The sequence below is a fragment of the Gracilinanus agilis genome, chromosome X, assembly GCF_016433145.1.
Source record: "Gracilinanus agilis isolate LMUSP501 chromosome X, AgileGrace, whole genome shotgun sequence".
In the NCBI taxonomy this organism is placed as follows: Eukaryota; Metazoa; Chordata; class Mammalia; order Didelphimorphia; family Didelphidae; genus Gracilinanus; species Gracilinanus agilis.
In genome coordinates this window covers 35140020-35156861 of record NC_058136.1, presented here as the reverse complement: position 1 = coordinate 35156861, position 16842 = coordinate 35140020, and the positions used below count along the sequence as shown (strand labels likewise).

The 16842-nt window shown below is 43.1% G+C and overlaps 1 protein-coding gene across 1 annotated transcript in view; it reads left to right on the top strand.

Moving 5' to 3' along the window:
- Nucleotides 1-5496: 5496 nt before the first annotated feature.
- The window catches only part of ABCB7 (ATP binding cassette subfamily B member 7), a 155881-nt gene continuing 144535 nt past the window's right edge, over nt 5497-16842 (top strand). The window contains exons 1-2 of the mRNA XM_044682798.1: nt 5497-5648; nt 9029-9110. Coding sequence (XP_044538733.1) covers nt 5497-5648; nt 9029-9110 — 234 coding nt within the window. The remainder of the gene's footprint in view (nt 5649-9028; nt 9111-16842) is intronic.

The following is a 16842-nucleotide window of genomic DNA, read 5'->3' as shown; positions in this document are numbered from 1 at the left end:
TTTGTTTATATTCATTTGTATTTTATTTTCAGATCTATTTTCAGATCTGTTTTCTCTCTCCCTCTCTGTTTCTCTCCCTCTCTTTCTCTCTCTCTCCCTCCCTGTTTCTCTCTGTCTCTGTTTCTCTCTGTCTCTGTCTCTGTTTCTCTCTCTCCCTCCCTCCTTCCCCCAACTCAGAAAGCAAGAAAAACAAAACCCATTACAAATATAAATAGTTATGCAAAACAAATCCCTGCATCAGCTGTGTCCAAAAAATAAAAAAGGATTGCCTCGATCTGGATGTGAGTAAACCCTAAATTCCTGCATGTTAAGAATAGTGAGAAATAGTTCACCCTGCTAAAAGGTAGTTTGACTTTGACCCAGGAGAGAAAGTCATTTGCTTAGTACCCACCCATCTTGTGGCTTGGCACATGGCACCAGGGATCTCTTTGTTGTGCGCTATATATGTAAACCCACATCTTAGTATTCATTCAATTAATGTCTATTTCTTTGAGGACCTTCAGATTACAACCTGATGGTTTCTGGAGATAAAAGTCGCTTTTGGCTTTATCTTCTTATTGTGGAAACCCCCCCATGGTGCTAGAATAGTGCCGTATGCCCAGTAGACATTCAGTAAATGTTAGCTAATGAAGGTAAATGGAAAATTGCCTTAGCAACTGCTCTTGCATAGTTTGGCTTCTGCATCAGGAATAATCTAACAAAGCATGTCAATGAATATGGGCTTATGGCAGTGTCGGAGGAAAGAAGGGAGCATATGGGAGAGATGTTAGTTACTAAGGTAGTCAGAGTTTAGAAATCAATGGGAGGGGGCAGCTGGATAGCTCAGTGGATTGAGAGCCAGGCCTAGAGACAGGAGGTCCTAGGTTCAAATCTGGCCTCAGAAACTTCCTAGCTGTGTGACCCTGGGCAAGTCACTTGACCCCCATTGCCTAAAAAAATAAAAAGAAATCAATGGGATATGGGGAGGTGAGACAGAGTGAGGAATTGATGATGACACCTAGGTTCTGAGCCTGGGTGGCTGGAAGAATGATGGTGTCCTTGACAGTAATAGGGATGTTAGGAAGTGGGGAGGTCTTTGTGGAAAAGATAAGTTCAGTTTTGGACACGTTGAATTTAAGATACCTATGGAACATCCAGTTCAAGATGTCCCAAAGATGACTGGAGGTGAAAATCTGAAGATTAGGTCACTGAAATCATATATGGAGGGAGAGGAGATGAAGGGCCTAAGATAAAGTCACTGGGTGTGACATGGATAAGATCCAGCAAAGGAGACTGAGGAGTCAGAGAGGTAGGAGAACTAGGAGAGCGCAGTGTTACAAAAATCTAGAGAGAAGAGAGAGTCAAGGAGAAGAGGGTGACTGAGTCTGTCAAAGCCTGCAGAGAGGTAAAAAAGAATGAAGATTGAGAAAAGGCAATTCGACTTAATATTAGTAAATTTGGAGAGAGCATTTCAGTTGAATAATGAGATCAAAAGTCAGACTTCAGAGAGTGAAGAAGAGGGTGAGAGAAAAAGGAAGTTCACAGCCTTTTCAAGGAGAAGAACCAGAAAAGGGAGAAGACATGTAGGACAATAGGTAGCAGAAATGGATGGACAAATGACACAGTGAGAAGAGGGTGGGACCTGTTGTGCCAGAAAAGTCCATTACTATTCATTTTATAGTTAGGAAGTCCTGAGTTCAAATCTTGCCTCAAATACTTACTGTGTGACTCTGGGCAAGTCACTCAACCTCTACCTATCTCTCTTCCATTGTCTATAAAGTGGGAATAATAATGGTGCTTACCTTTCAGAGTTTTTGTGAGAATTAAATGAGATAGTATTTGTAAAGCATTTTGTTGTGATGGTTCAGTTGTTTCTGTTGTGTCCGACTCTTGCCTGCTTTCTACTGTTTTGCTTAATTTTCATTGATCAATAAGTCTGGGGTCCCTTAAGGACAATATGTCTGTAAATCTATTGTCAATAGCCCTGTCCTGAACTGTCATTTTAAAAATCCATCTATTTTAACAAAGGAATCTCTAGGACTCAGCCAACCTGAGTTAGCTGCTAGACTCAACTGTAATGTTGGTCGAGTTCATATGGATGCCATCCTTGGAAGGCCTCTTGATTTTGCTCTTGAATTTTAGCCATTTCATCAGCTCCACCAGAGATAAAGCACCCTTGGGTACATCTGACCAATCTAATAGTGCTTATCTATTGTCCTACTTTGCTGTTCTCAGAGAAGTGAAGTGACTTGGTTAGAATGTGCTCTAAGACCATCTAGCAACCCCCTTTCTTCTTTTCGTTAGGGAAATATCAGTTTTTTGCTCCCTCGAGTCTTCCGACTCTGCAAAGAAGGCAGTGGAGGTATAGTGGCATGCTTTAGATAGAGGACACTTTTCCAGGTTAACATTTCCAGTGCTCCCATTGTACCTGAGTCTATTTTAAATATTTGCTGTGCACGAATAAGCCATGAGTGTGGAACTGAGTCAAAGGCTTCATGATGATCAATAAAGGCAGCAAAAACCTGAGTTTTGAGTCTGTTTCATGACTTACAAGCTGTGGGAGTTTGGGCGACTAAATTCCTTCACTTTTTTGAACCTCAGTTGCCTTATCTGTAGAATGGCACTAATCATACCTCCTTTATCTATAGGCTGATGGGAGATAATCTAAAAACATTTTGTAAACTGGAGAGCCCTGAAGAAATGTGAACTAGGGTCAGGGACTAACCTTCTTTCCCATGTCCTTGTGCAGGCTAACAGAGAAATCATCTCATTAATCCCTCCTCAAACCCTTAAGCAATAAATAAAGAAGATAACGGATTCCTTTTGCATGACTACCCCAAATAAATATGCTTTTGCCCTGTTAATGTCCATTGTGAACTGTGAGTCCTAGTCCAGAGTTGATAAGGGTACAATGATCTTCTTTCCTCATAAAGCATAATGTTAACCTTCCAAGTTGATGCCTTTCTATGAGCATTCGGTTTTATATGTAAATCTCTGGATTTCACATTCATATATCTCTCGAGCACTTCTCTGTCCCTGCCCAAATCTCCCATGAGCACACTCCTGATGGATTTTTGCCGGTGCCGATTTATCCTACTTACACGGCTAAGCCATTTCCTACGTCGGCATAGAATGTGGTCTAAAACACGAGGATCTAAATGAGGGCAGTGCTGGCAGCCTCGAGAAATATGAAGAAGGAGGAGATTTGCAAAAATAATGGGGAGATCTTTGCTATCCTCCGGAAATGAAGCTCTTATTTCTCTTTACTCTAAGATTGACATATTTCAAAGCAAACCCTGTGCAGTGATGAAAGGGGATCTTTCTTTAGATTTCCCTAGGTCAGAGTCTTAGCAGATGCACAGAAGGAATTGACAACATTTTGTAAGGGGTCTTTTGTTTTGTTTTGTTTTGTTTTGTTTCATCCTTTTGCTTTCAAGGCAAAGGAGGAAATCTTTGCTGGGGAGATTGTCAGTGTGTGAACAAGGTGGTACTTGATGTCGGCATCAGGAGTGCCATGCTTGCCACACATCTGTAAGCTCAGGATAATGTTTCTTACCTATTGTGAGGATTAATTAGTGCCATAGGAAAGCTCATTACTATTAATTTAATCCCCCAAATTCACTGTATTCAAGCAGCAGGAGAATACAGTTACAAACAATTTATATCCTATTTTAAAAAGCTGCCTTATTGAGCATCTCAGAAACCATGATGAACAGCAATGCGCGCCAGAGAGCGAGTCAAAAGACCTGGGGTATACAATCCAAGGTCAGCCACTTACTGACTGGCTCCAAGCCCTCAGACTGAATTGCTTCATCTTTCTAGGATCTCATTTTCTTATCTGTAAAATGGGGATGGTTCTTGTGCCATCTATCTTACCAGATTGTTTTAAGAATTAATTTTAGAATGAAGAATTAAATGCTATTTAATTACTATACTAAGTGTCAGCTGCTTTTCATTCATTCATTCATTCATTCATTCATTCATTCATTCATTCATTCAGCATTTATTAAATTTATCCTACTTCCCTTCCTCCCTTAAATCCTTCCCTCTGCCCCCACTGCAGTGTTCAGAGAGGACTATTATCTCTGGTGTTTTCAGGACTATTCTTTCACCTTTGCTGTCCACTTTTCACCCAATTCTCACCTGTGGCTTCCAGAAGAACATTTAGGTCAGCCTCAGGCCCTTTACTGATACAATCTAGTAAGACACAAGGACAGGCACTAATAAAAATAGTATTCCCAGAGAGGCACTCACCAAAGTGCTATGTGAGTTCAGAGGGGGAAAATTCTTTTCTTTGATTAATAAATTTTCTTTTAAATACAGATAGCTAGGTGGCACAGTTGATTGAGTGTGGGGCACAGAGGCAGAAAGACCTGATTTTAAAAAGATGGCTTCAGATAGGTGGACAAGTAACCACTGTCTGCTTCAGTTTCCTGCACTGTGAAATGGGGATAATAATATTATCTGCCTCCTTGAGTTGTTGTTGAGACTGAAATGAGATGATATTTGAGGAGTGCTTAGCACAGTGCCTGACGATGTCTTATCAGCCAATCAATAAACAACTATTAAGCACCTGTTATGTGCCTGGTACTCTGTTAAGTACCAGGGATGCAGAAAGGAGGAAGAGATAGTCCCTGCCTCCAAGGAGCTTACCACTAGTCTAATGGGTAATGAGATGGTGTGCAAGAGTGCACTCTATACAGGACAGATGGGATATGATTAACAGAGAGAAGGCGAGAGAATCAGAGAGGTTAGGAAAGGCTTCCTATAGAAGATGGGATTTTATTTGGAACTTAAAGGAAGCCAGGAAACACAGGATGGGGTGAGGAGGAGAAAAACATGCCAGGCATGAAAGGTAGATAGGGAGAACACCCAGAGCTGAGAGATGGAGTGTCTTGTTCATGGAACAACAGCCAGGATGCCAGGGTCACTGGATCAAAGAATATACCTTGGGAAGTATGGTGGAAGAAGACTAGAAAGGGGGGCAGTGGGTGACTCAGAAGATTGAGAGGTAGGCCTGGAGATAGGAGGTCCCAGGTTTAGACATTTCCCAGCTGTGTGACCCTGGGCAAGTCACCTAATCCCTATTGCCTTGCCCTTACCGCTCTTCTGCCTTGGAACCAATACACACTATTGATTCTAAGATGGAAAGTAAGGGTTTTTAAAAAAAGGAAGACTGGAAAGATAGGAGGGGCCTAGGTTAGGAAGGGCTTTGAATGCCAAAAAGAGAATTTCTTATTTGATCCTGGTGGCAAAAGGAAGCCACTGAAGTTTATTGAAGGAAGTAGGAGAACGAAGTCATGGTCCGATCTCCTCTGCTTTAAGGGAAAGTACTTTGGTAGCTGAATGGAGGGTGGATTGAAGACCACCAGCAAGGCTATTTCAGTATTCCATGCTTGAGGTGAGGAGGGTCTGCACCAGAGTGGTGAGAGTATCTTAGGAGACAAGGGGGCGTATCTGAGAGATGTACAAAAGTGAAGTTGACAGACCTTGGCAATAGGTTACCGTATAAGGAACATGAGCTATAGTGAGGAGTTGCGAGGTAGCAAGCTTGAGAGTCTGCTAGGATGGTACTGCACTGGTTCAGGGGGAAAGGTAATTGGTTCCATTTTGAATATGCTGAATTTAAGTTGTCTCCCGGATATCCAGTCTGAAAAGCAGATGGAGAGGTAAGATTGGAGGTCATCAGAGAGGCAGGAGCAGGGTAGGTAGATCTGAGAACAATCAGCATGGGAGCTGATGAGATCACCAAAGTGAAGTAGGGTAGAGGACCCAGGACAGAACCCTGAGGGGCACATACAATTAGAGGGCATGATCCAGAGGAGGTAGATCCAGCAAGGGCAACTGAGGAATGCTCTATAAGACGAGGCCCAGGAGAGAACACAGAACCCTGAAAACATAGAGAGCGAAAGAGGAGTGTGATCAACAGTGTCAAAGGCTGCAGAGAGGTCAAGGAGGATGAGGATCGATTTGACATTGCCATTGCTTTGGCAGCTAAGAGATCACTGGTAACTTTGGAGGGAATGATGAGGTCTATCACATTCACGCACCAGAATTTGTCCTGCCGGTTCACCAATCAATGAAGACAGGATTAAGATTGTTTTCAATTGCTCTTACAAACAGCATTGCTTAGGAATATTTTTGTACAGATGGTTTTTTCCTTATTAATAACATTTTTAAAAATTCTTTTTAAATGAGTTTAGAAAGCACTTACCTTCTGTTTTCGAACCAATACCAAGTAGTAATTCTAAGGCAGACGAGCAGTAAGGGCTAGGCAGTGAGGTTAAGTGACTTGCCCAGGGTAACACAGCTAGGAAGTGTCTGAATCCAGATTTGAACCCAAGACCTCTCATATCTAGGCCTGGCTCTCAATCCATGAGCCATCTGGCTTCCCCCTCCTGAATATTTTAAAAGGATACACAGAGGGCATTTAGGTGGTTCAGTGGATTGAGAGATACGCCTGGAGACAGGAATGTACTGGGTTCAAATTTGACCTCAGACACTTCCTAGTTGTGTGACCCCTGGCAAGTCATTTAATCTCCATTGCCCAGCCCTTACCATTCTTCTGCCTTGGCACCAATATACAGGACTGATTCTAAGATGGAAGGTAAAAAAAAGAAAGAAATTAAAAAACAGGACATAGAATCTATGAGAGCAGAGTGAGAGGAAAGTGGCAGCACGGAGACATTTGAAAGACACTGGAGGCACAGGGACAACAGACGAAATGAGACCCAGAAAGAAAGAGCAGCTCAATAGCAACAGGGAAAAATCAAGGTTGGTCACTGCAGGCACCTCAGAATGGAACTTGATTGGAAGCAACACTTGTGCCAACCTCTTCAAGGTCTGAGGGAAGTTCCCAAAGGTCTGTTTCTTCCCTCCTTCTCCATTCTCCTCCCTCGGCCTGTCTAACAATAACAGACATTGTATCCTAATAAACCCAAGTGTTTTCTGTGTCCTGATTAGGCCTCGACTATTTAGAAGCCTGGAGCTAGCTGGAAAGGCCCAATTTTGAAAGCGGGGCAGTGTTCCAAACCTCTGTTTGAATGGTAGAGATTTTCCGAACTGGGTACTCTGAGCTATGGGGATTTTATGAATAAGTTTTTGTCGGATATCAACTCCATAAAATGGCAGAGAAAAGCACCATGTGAACCTGGGTCGATTATATTGCTCCTAGGCTAACGGTGAGCTAATTTTTTTCCTGGACAACCGATTAAGTCTATGGAGAGGAGGGGGGGGACTTAAGATAAAGTGCTACTTTAAACCCCCTCCCACAAGGAGGAAATAAGTGAGGCTTGGGAAGGTTTCCACTTAGCTCCCTAGCAGAATGAAGCAGAGAGCCGAAAGGATTAATTTAAGTATCCTCCTCGGTGTCACAGCTGGTGTTGGCAGTGATTTTAAATAAAGGCCTGCAGGTGCAGAAAAGGAGATGACATGAGGAAGATGCAAATGATATTAAACTACTATTCTCCATGTCTTCTGGAAGTGGCAAGAATGCTGCATTTAGGCTGGAATCCTGAGCTTGCTACTGACTAGCCTCTATGACCCTGAAGGAAGCAAACTGCTTCGGGTTTCTGGGTCTCATTCTCTTCATCTGTAAAATGGAGGTATGAAACCTCTAAAAGGGATTTAGATTGGAAAGTGATGCCCACACTGATGAGATGGGTTAGAGACAATGAAAAATGGGCTGCCACAGTTTTTCCTGGTCACAAGGCCGTGATGCTGAGGTCTCCTCTCTCCATGATTATCACCCTGTACTTGGGTACCTTCGCCAAAAGATGTCACTGAGCCTGGGTTCTCAAAGACTATGCGAACTTATCAGTCTCTTTTAGGTCCTGCTGAACTGGAAGGGTTTCAAATACAGACCTCCTGATGGACCAGCTTAGTCCCATTGCGGGAAGGCTGGGCGCCAAAGAATGAACTGGTTTTAACCACAGAGCGCTAGCTTTGCTATTATATTATATATATATTGGAATCACCAGGCAAGACATTTGACCTCTCTTGGGTTCAATTTCATCTGTAAAATGAAGGAATTAGTCTAGATAACCAACCTCCAGAGTCCCTGTAGGCCTAAGCCTAGACTCTGCTAAGATGTGGTGGGGTTAACATGAATACCACGGGAAAGCTCAGATGCTGCTAAAGCCACAGATCTTTTGTAGTACTGAAGGTGGGCGATTCTGATAGGTCTTTTTGATTTTCCTAGAAGGCATCACTCTGACCTAAGGGAAAGTTTAGTGTCCAGAATTTTGGAACTGGAAAGTACCTATTCATCTAGTCAATCCCTTGATTTCATGGATGGAGAAACTGAGACCCAAAGAGGTGAAGCAACTTGCACAAGGTCATATAACTGATAAGAATCAAGAACCAGATTGAGAGACACATCAAAGGGCAGCTGCAATAAGAGTATCTACCCAAAGCTTGGGAGATGGGATGCTTCTTGGATCTAGAACACTGCTGTTCTTTATGGGCTCAAAGCGTAGACATTTGCTAAGTTGTATTTGACAAACTTCAGCTCTTAAGAAACATTCTTGTGGATGAGGGAAGTCTCAGTACTAAAGAACAAATGAATTCTTCTATCATTTCTGGAGCTACTTATGCTTCTCACCTGTAGGCTGACTGTCCGAGAGCTACTTACCTTCTCCTTACTTCTTACTTCCTTACTTCTACTTACCTTGTCCCACTAAGGCTGAAGTGATACATATTTCTTCCCGTTTAAGTCCTTCAGGTTTCTTCTGCCTCTCTCTTTTTAAAAACCCTCACCTTCTGTCTTTGAATCAATACCAAGTATTGGTTCTAAGTCAGAAGAGCACTAAGGGCTAATTAATGGGGGTCAAATGATTTGCCCAGGGTCACACAGCCAGGAAGTGTCTGGTGCCAAATTTGAACCCAAGACCTCCCATCTCCCTGCTTGGCTCTCTATCCACTGAGCCACCTAGCTGTCCCCAGTTTCCTTCTTTAAAATTTTTTTTAATCTTTTTTTCTTTAGATTTCTACTAATAGTTATCTCAGCCTCTTTTATATCTAGATGATGATCTTCTTGTCCATTTTGAAGGAACATGAATGTGCTAGCACAGCTCTGGGATGTTGGTCTTCACGGGCTCCATGGTTCTTGGCCACCTCCTCCACAGCCTCATGTAAGTAGAGGAAGAGAAGAAAAGGAAAGGCCAGAGAGCGGCAAGATGGTGGAGGGAATGAGAGGAAAGAAAAAGGAAAGGCAGAGAGATAGGGAAGGGGATAAAAAAAAGGCAGGGGCAATTTACTGTACTGTACCGCTACACCAAACTCCATCTGTTTCTTCACTTCTCCATGGTCCAATTCAGACAAGAGTAAGGTTGAGTGGATACCCGGTCCCCAGGCCCATGCTCCGTGTTTGTATATTCCCTTGTTGTACATCATTTATGAGAAATGGCAAATTTCGAGCCCCTCCTCTTTCTACCCTAGAGAATTCCCTCTACCCTCTGTTCTCTTCGCCCTCTTCAAACCCCTAGAACAGGACCAATCCTCCCCTTCAAGTCTTCTATTTCTCTTAATTCCCTAAATGCTAAGATTCTGAAGGGACCCTTTTTTCTCTCCCCCCCATTAGAACCATAGCAGTACATCCTCCAGCCCCTTCCAATTACTCACAAAATTTATCTGGACTTTTGTGTTTGCATTTCAAAGTTCCCTCTTGGCTCTGATCTTTTCATCAGAAATGCTTGAAAGTCTTCTGTTCCACTAAAGGTTCTTTTTTTTTGGCTGTAAGATTATACTTAATTTTACAGAATAAGCTAAACTCGGTTGTAAGCCTCTATCTTTTGCCTATAGTAATACTGTGTTCTAAGATCTCTCATTTTTAGTAGTGTTAGATCACTGATCATTAGATCCTTCTTTTGTAGCTCAGACGGGGGCTAGGGACTGTGGAGCCCTGCGACTCCAGGTCTATTCTGTGCTCACCCTGGTCTCACACACAGTCACATGGATTGTTGCTGTTTCCTGGAATTTTCAAGGCCCTTCTTTCTTACTGTGAATTTACAACCACCTATGGGCTTTCTCAGGGGAGCCCTCTACTCTGCTGCATTCAGACAAAGAACCCTTGAATAGAGCTCTGGGTCTATGATCAGGAAGACTTAAGTTCAAATGTGACCTCAGGCACTAGCTATGTGACCCTGAGCAAGTCACTTCACCTTTGATTGCCTCAGTTTCCCCAATGGTAAAATGGGGATAGTAATAGCACTTATCTCCCTGGGTTCATGTGAGGATCAATTGAGATACTATGCCTTTTGTGTAGTAAGTGCCATAAAAATGTCCGTCTTCCTCCTCCTCCTCTTCTCCAGTGCTCGCTTTGCTGAAGGCCTCCTTTCTTATTTCCTGTGACCTACTAGTTAATTGAAAAAAAAATAACCCTGACCTTCTATCTTAGAATCAATACTCTGTATTGATGATTCTAAGGCAGATGAGTAGTAAGGGCTAGGTAATTGGGGTTAAGTGACTTGGCCAGGGTCACACAGCTAGGAAGTATCTGAGGCCAAATTTGAACCCAGGACCTCCCACCTCCAGGCCTGGCTCTCAATCCAATGAGCCACCCAGCTGCCCCCTTGGTTAATTTTTTTGGTGTAATTTTGGGGTGAAAGAAGTCACTTACTATAGTTTCTCGTCTGTTTTCTTGAGCATTATTCAATCTGGTGCACATTTCAGGTTTTTGCTGGATAGCAGCTTGTCTCCATTCAGGCAGCCCTATTGGCTGGAAGCCCAGGACTCTTCCTATTATATATACCCTGCTGCTCACCCCTACCCCAGTGTCTATCAGGCTCTCTCCCTGAAATGCCAATTTTCCCTTAAGGCGACAGAAATCACTGAGCTCTGGAAACTTTGAAGACAGTTCTCAGATCTTAAATGAACCACGCAGATGTAGGGCTTCACTTAGGCTCACCTCTGCCAGCAACTGAGACTGACACACCTCAGACTAGGCAGGGGTGTGCTGGCAAATGTTTAACAGCTGGAGCTCTGAAAAACCCCCTTCAGGACACACTTTTGGGTTTAATCTGCATGATTAACATTTTCTTCATTATGTAAGTCTATTCAGTCAACAAAACAAGCCCTGATTTGTAATGTTGGCTGATTTCAGAGGTATAAATGCTTCCCCCCCCCACCCTGCAAATTTAACAATCAGCTCCAGTATATCCCTGGACTTCATGGATCACTGTGCCAAAAAGCACTGGTCTGGGAGTGAGAACTAGGTTCTAGCAGTAATTATCTGTGTGACCTTGGGCAAATCGTTTTTCCTAAGGAGACCTCAGTTTCCTCATCTGCAAAATGAGGAAGTTTGACTAGATGATTTCCGTGATGGCTTTCAGTTCTAAAGCTGGCATTCTAGGATCATTCTAGGATTCTCCACCTTCCCTATGTGTTGATCTGCACAGGAAGACTCTTTTGCAAATTGGCTCTGACCTGAAGAGGAACTTAAATATGAATGTTTCTGTCCTTCAGTGTTTGAAGATGATAAAAAGACCAATCCGTAGCAGAGGTTTTTTCCCCCCCAAATTGTATATGTTCTCAGCTACCTTCGAGACTCATTTTATATCCCACCTTCTACAGGAGACCTTTCTTGGTCCTCTTCCCATCCCAAGCCTCACCCACTACCTTCCCTCTGCCATCGTGGCCCATTCACACTCTATGTATCTTCTATAAACGGATATAGTAATTTTAGATTGTCTTCCCCTGCCCACCCCATTAGTTGTAAGCTCCCTGAGGGCAGGGACCACATCTGTACCTTTCCCTGTCTTCTCTGTGCTTAGCACAGGGTTGGTACTTAGTAAATGCTTGTGGTGGTGGTTGTTGCAGATGGTGAGGTTAAAGCAAATCCTTTGGTTTTCATTTCCACCCACTATTTGCTGACTTTTTGTTATCATGGAGTCAAGTGATTGTTTTGCCTGTCCTTCGGAAGCCCTGGATTGTCCTGCTTGGAGGTAGGAAGGCCCAAGTCCTCAGCAGCTCTGCAAAGCCCAGAAGAGATCCTGAACATCTCACCTCCCAGCACAGGAGTGCATCAGCAAAGGGCAGGAAGGAGTACAGAATGGGCGCCACTAGCCTAGCTACAGTCCTTGTCACCCCTATGTGAAGGAGATTTGCAGTTTCGGATACAAATCTCTCCTGCTCTACCATGTATAGGGAAATGCTTGTTTTATTTGGTCTTTGAGATTCAGAATCAAGCAGAAGAACCACACAAAAAGGTGTAGCTCCAGCACCATCTTTTATGTGAAGCCTTTCCTGATTCCCTCCCCCCCCCCCCCCCAGGTTGCGAGTGAGTTATCTCCCTCCCAGAGTAGTTTATATTTATTCGTCTTTATTCTATAGAGTCCATGGATACAGTACTTATCCAGGCCCACGTTGTCAACCCTGTTATTAAAACGGAAAGTCTTTGAGAGTAGGGATTGATTCATTCTTTGTCTGTGTATCCCCAGCTTGCAGCACAGTGGCCGGCACATAGGAGGAGATTAATAAATGTTTGTTGATTGACTGATCATTAATAGAGTCATTCTATTTCAGGGAATGGTAAACCACATTTACCATTTCACCCCTGCGGCTTATAGAGGAAAATGATTAAATGACTCGGAAAGCTTGACTGAAATATCTTTCAGGCTTCTTCTCTATACAGATGGCTAGACCCAATCATCAGTCTATAGACCTATGGATAATTTAACCAAGAACCCAAGGGCAAGCAACTGGGCCTAGGGAAAGGAAGTCAATTAGGAGTTGAGAGACTTGAGCTCCATTTCTTGGTTTGCTCCTAACTACTTTGACTAGTCATTTAACCTCTCTGTTCTCAGGTTCTCTATCTGTAAAATGGGGATAATAATACCTCTCCTACCTGCCTCAGAAGGTTATTATGGAAATGTGAATTGTGAGCAAATATCCTGGAAAGATGATGCTCTGTATAAAGTATGAAGTGTGTCCAACAGTTGCCTTCCTGAAGTATTTGCAAAAGATGATTTGTTTATTTGAATGGTTCTACCCACACTTAGAACTAGAAGCTGGCTTTGAGATCATCTAGTTCAAAGTCCTCAGTTTACAGATTGGGAAACTAAGACCTGGAAAGGAAGAGTGGCTTGCCCAAGGTCAGTGGACTAGATAAATTCTTAGGTTTCTTTTGTCTCAAAATTCTATGATCTGAAATTTTGGAGAGAATTGTAAAATAATTCTGTTTTATGGATGCTTTCTCAAGTCACACACACACATACAAATCATATTAAATACTTTTAACCTAATTTTGTTGTAGTACTATGGACTAACCTGAAGTCTGAAGAAGACTTAACCACCCCATTTAATTCATTGTACTCTCAGGTTCTGGCCACCAAAAAAGTTAGTGGAAGAACCAAGATTCAAACTTAATAAATTCATTAAGCATTTGTCAGGAGCCTACTTTGGCCAGGCACTGGGCTAAGACCATGGAGATTTAAGATCAAACTAAAACAGTCCTTGCCCTCAAGGAGTTTATATTCTTGGTTTTTATGTTTGTATGTGTGTGTGTTACAAAAACTTGGAGGAATGGAATAGAGAGGAGGTTCTGGGCCTGAGCCAGCTTCACCAGTGTAGAGCCTGAAATATTATAAAAGAGCAGTGGTGGTGAACCTATGGCATGTGTACCAGAGGGGGCACTCAGAGCCCTCTCTGAGGCACCTGCACTGTTGCCCCAGCAGAGGTTTTTTTTTTTTTTTAAACCCTTACCTTCCGTCTTGGAGTCAATACTGTGTATTGGCTCCAAGGCAGAAGAGTGGTAAGGGTAGGCAATGGGGGTCAAGTGACTTGCCTAGGGTCACACAGCTGGGAAGTGGCTGAGGCCAGATTTGAACCTAGGACCTCACATCTCTAGGCCTGGCTCTCAATCCACTGAGCTACCCAGCTGCCCCCTTCCCCAGCAGTTTGCCAGAGTTCATTACTAGAAAGCCAGAGGGACTTGGGGCTGGGCTGCTTCCCTCCCCCTCTCCATTCTCCATGGGCACCTGAAGACATTTCTCACAACACAGCCCCTCTTTTTTTTTTTAAACCCTTAACTTCTGTGTATTGACTTATAGGTGGAAGAGTGGTAAGGGCAGGCAATGGGGGTCAAGTGACTTGCCCAGGGTCACACAGCTGGGAAGTGGCTGAGGCCGGATTTGAACCTAGGACTTCCCGTCTCTAGGCCTGGCTCTCAATCCACTGAGCTACCCAGCTGCCCCATAACACGGCCCCTCTTAAAGGTTTGTCATCACTGGCCTAGAGGAGGCTGTTTTGCTTTCCAGACCTTAGGAGACAGTGAGAATGCACAGAAGGTAAGAGATGGATTGCTGGAGATACTGACGAGGGGGAATAGAAAATAAGACCAGGAGGGTAGGTACAATTGTGAAGTTTTAAATTTCAGGCAAAGAATTTGTATTTTATCAGCATTGGGGTGAGGACTCTTTGGGAGGGGACAGGGGTAGTCTACCCTCCAATGCTGCCATCTCAAATCCCTGGCTCTCTGGCATCTGAAAATGGGGAAGCAGGAATTGTATCATGGAATTGATAGATCTGAGGTCTGCAGCTTATCTACACTTTGGGTCTCACCTAGCTTTGTACTCTGCATTCATTAGGCACCTAATATATGTTTAATTGCATTTTAAGGATGAGGAAATAGAAACTTATAGAGGCAAGGGACCAGATTTTTTTTGTTTATTTGTTTTTTAACAAGAGCCTTCCTTTTGGCTTCAGAAAAGCTGGATTGAAAACCCAGGGCCCCTGGCAACAAGGCTTAGACTCTTTCTTCTCTACTGAGTCAAAGACTGCTGTGTAGACATGCTACGGGGCTGTCCCCAAGGACACCTGGGACTGTTTCTCTCCTCCCTCCCTTTCTCTTTCTCCCTTCTGTCTCCTCCCCTCTCTCTGTTAAGTAGAATAGCACTGGACAGAGGAAGCAGAGGGACAATTCTCAGCTCTGATGAAAGTTTTTCATTAGAAATAGGATTTTTTTTTATATTGGGAGATGCTGCCTTTTACATAATAGTAGTAGTGGGGTAGTAAGTAGATAGAGAGCTGGCCTTGAAGTCACAAAGGCTTGTCACAAAGGGTTCAAATCCTTCTTTTGATCCTGGGCAAGATGTTTAACTTCTTATCACTGTAGGTCAGTGGTGGTAACTCAATTTGAAAAGGGGCCATTAAAGCATATATAAGGGGGGGGCAGCTAGGTGGATTGAAAGTCAGGCCTAGAGATGGGAGGTCCTGGGTACAAATCTGGCTTCATATATTTCCCAGACATGTGAACCTGGGCAAGTCACTTAACCTCCATTACCTAGCCTTTACCATTCTTCTGACTGGGGACCAATACACAGTACTAATTCTAATAGGGAAGGTAAAGGTTTAACAATAAATAAAAAAATAAAGGGTACATTAAGGATCCCAGTGGATGCATACTGACTTTGAAGACTAGATGTTAAGAATTATTTGTTATTGTTTTTATTTGCTTTGTTAAATATTTCCTAATTGTATTTTTATCTGCTTCAGCCAGCTTTGATTACCTATGTGATCTAGACAAATCCCTTACTCTTTCTGGATTTGTTTCCTTATCTGTAAGATGAGGGGGGTTGGATGCAATGGGTGGGAGATTCTTTCCACCTCTAAATCTATCATTCTGTGATGCTATGCTGTATGATACCAGCACTTAGCACAGTACCTGGCACATAGTAGGTGCTTAATAAGTGCTTATTAATTCATTGACTGACTCATTGTCTGATCCTGTGGCAGCATAGTACATAGTATGGAACTTGAAATCAAGGGTCCAGAAGTAGAAATGTGGTTTGGCCACTTGCTACCTCTGGGACTTCAAGTAAATTAGTTTACTACTCAGGGCCTCAGTTTCCTCATCTGTAAAATGAGATATGTACTGGATGACCTCTAAATTTCTTTCCAGTTCTAGTTCAATAATCCTACGATATTATTGACAGTTCACCTTTGCCTTTCATAATTATTTCAGAGTCCTTTGCCAGCTCAGATTCCCAGGTCCTAAGGCCTTCTCTGAACTCTCTTCTCCATTCTTTCCTTAATTAGTGATCTCTACCTCCTCAAATTTCCAAGGACACTCTGTTGTCTCCGTTATTCCTTAATTTGTTTTTACTCATTTGTATACATGGTGTAACCCTCCTTTCCAGTGGAATGTAAGTTCCTTGAAGGCAGTGAATGCTGATGCTTTGCTGTATTTAGGAACACAGGACCATAGATTTAGAAGGAAAGACTTAATTGGTTGCATGACAGGTCCAGGTTTTCCATAATCTCCTTTGATCTTTACACCAACCCAAGGAGGCTGGTGCTCTCATTATTTCCATTTTACAGATAAGGAAACTGTAGCAAAGAGAAGTTCTTGACTTGCCCAGGGTTATAGATGGCCCAGAGTGCCAGGCCTGGAGTCAGGAAAACTAATCTCCTTGTGTTCAAATGTGGCCTCAGACATTAGCTGGGTGACCCTGGGCAAGTCACTTCACCCTGTATGCCTCAGTTTCCTCATCTCAAAAATGAGCTGGAGAAGGAAGTGGCCAACCACCCTAGTAGCCTTAAATGGGACAACTAAAAAACAACAAAGGGTTATAGAGCTGAGTCATTTGAGACAGGACTGAAACCCAGGTCTTCATAGTGTACTAGAGAACAAGACTGAAGTTCAAATAAAAGCAGTAATACAACTCAGAGCCCCAGTATGGCCTAAAGTGGTTAAGTTGTACCAGCAGAAGAGCTGGCTTCAATGGAGCCTCTTATTTAAGCTCGATGGCTAGTTGGGTGACTCTGGGCAAATGACTTTCCCTCTCTTGGGCTGCAGTGTGACCTACATCTATTCATTTGCGAATTAGCGGCCCCCTTAGCCCCCGCTCCCACTTCCCCCCTTCC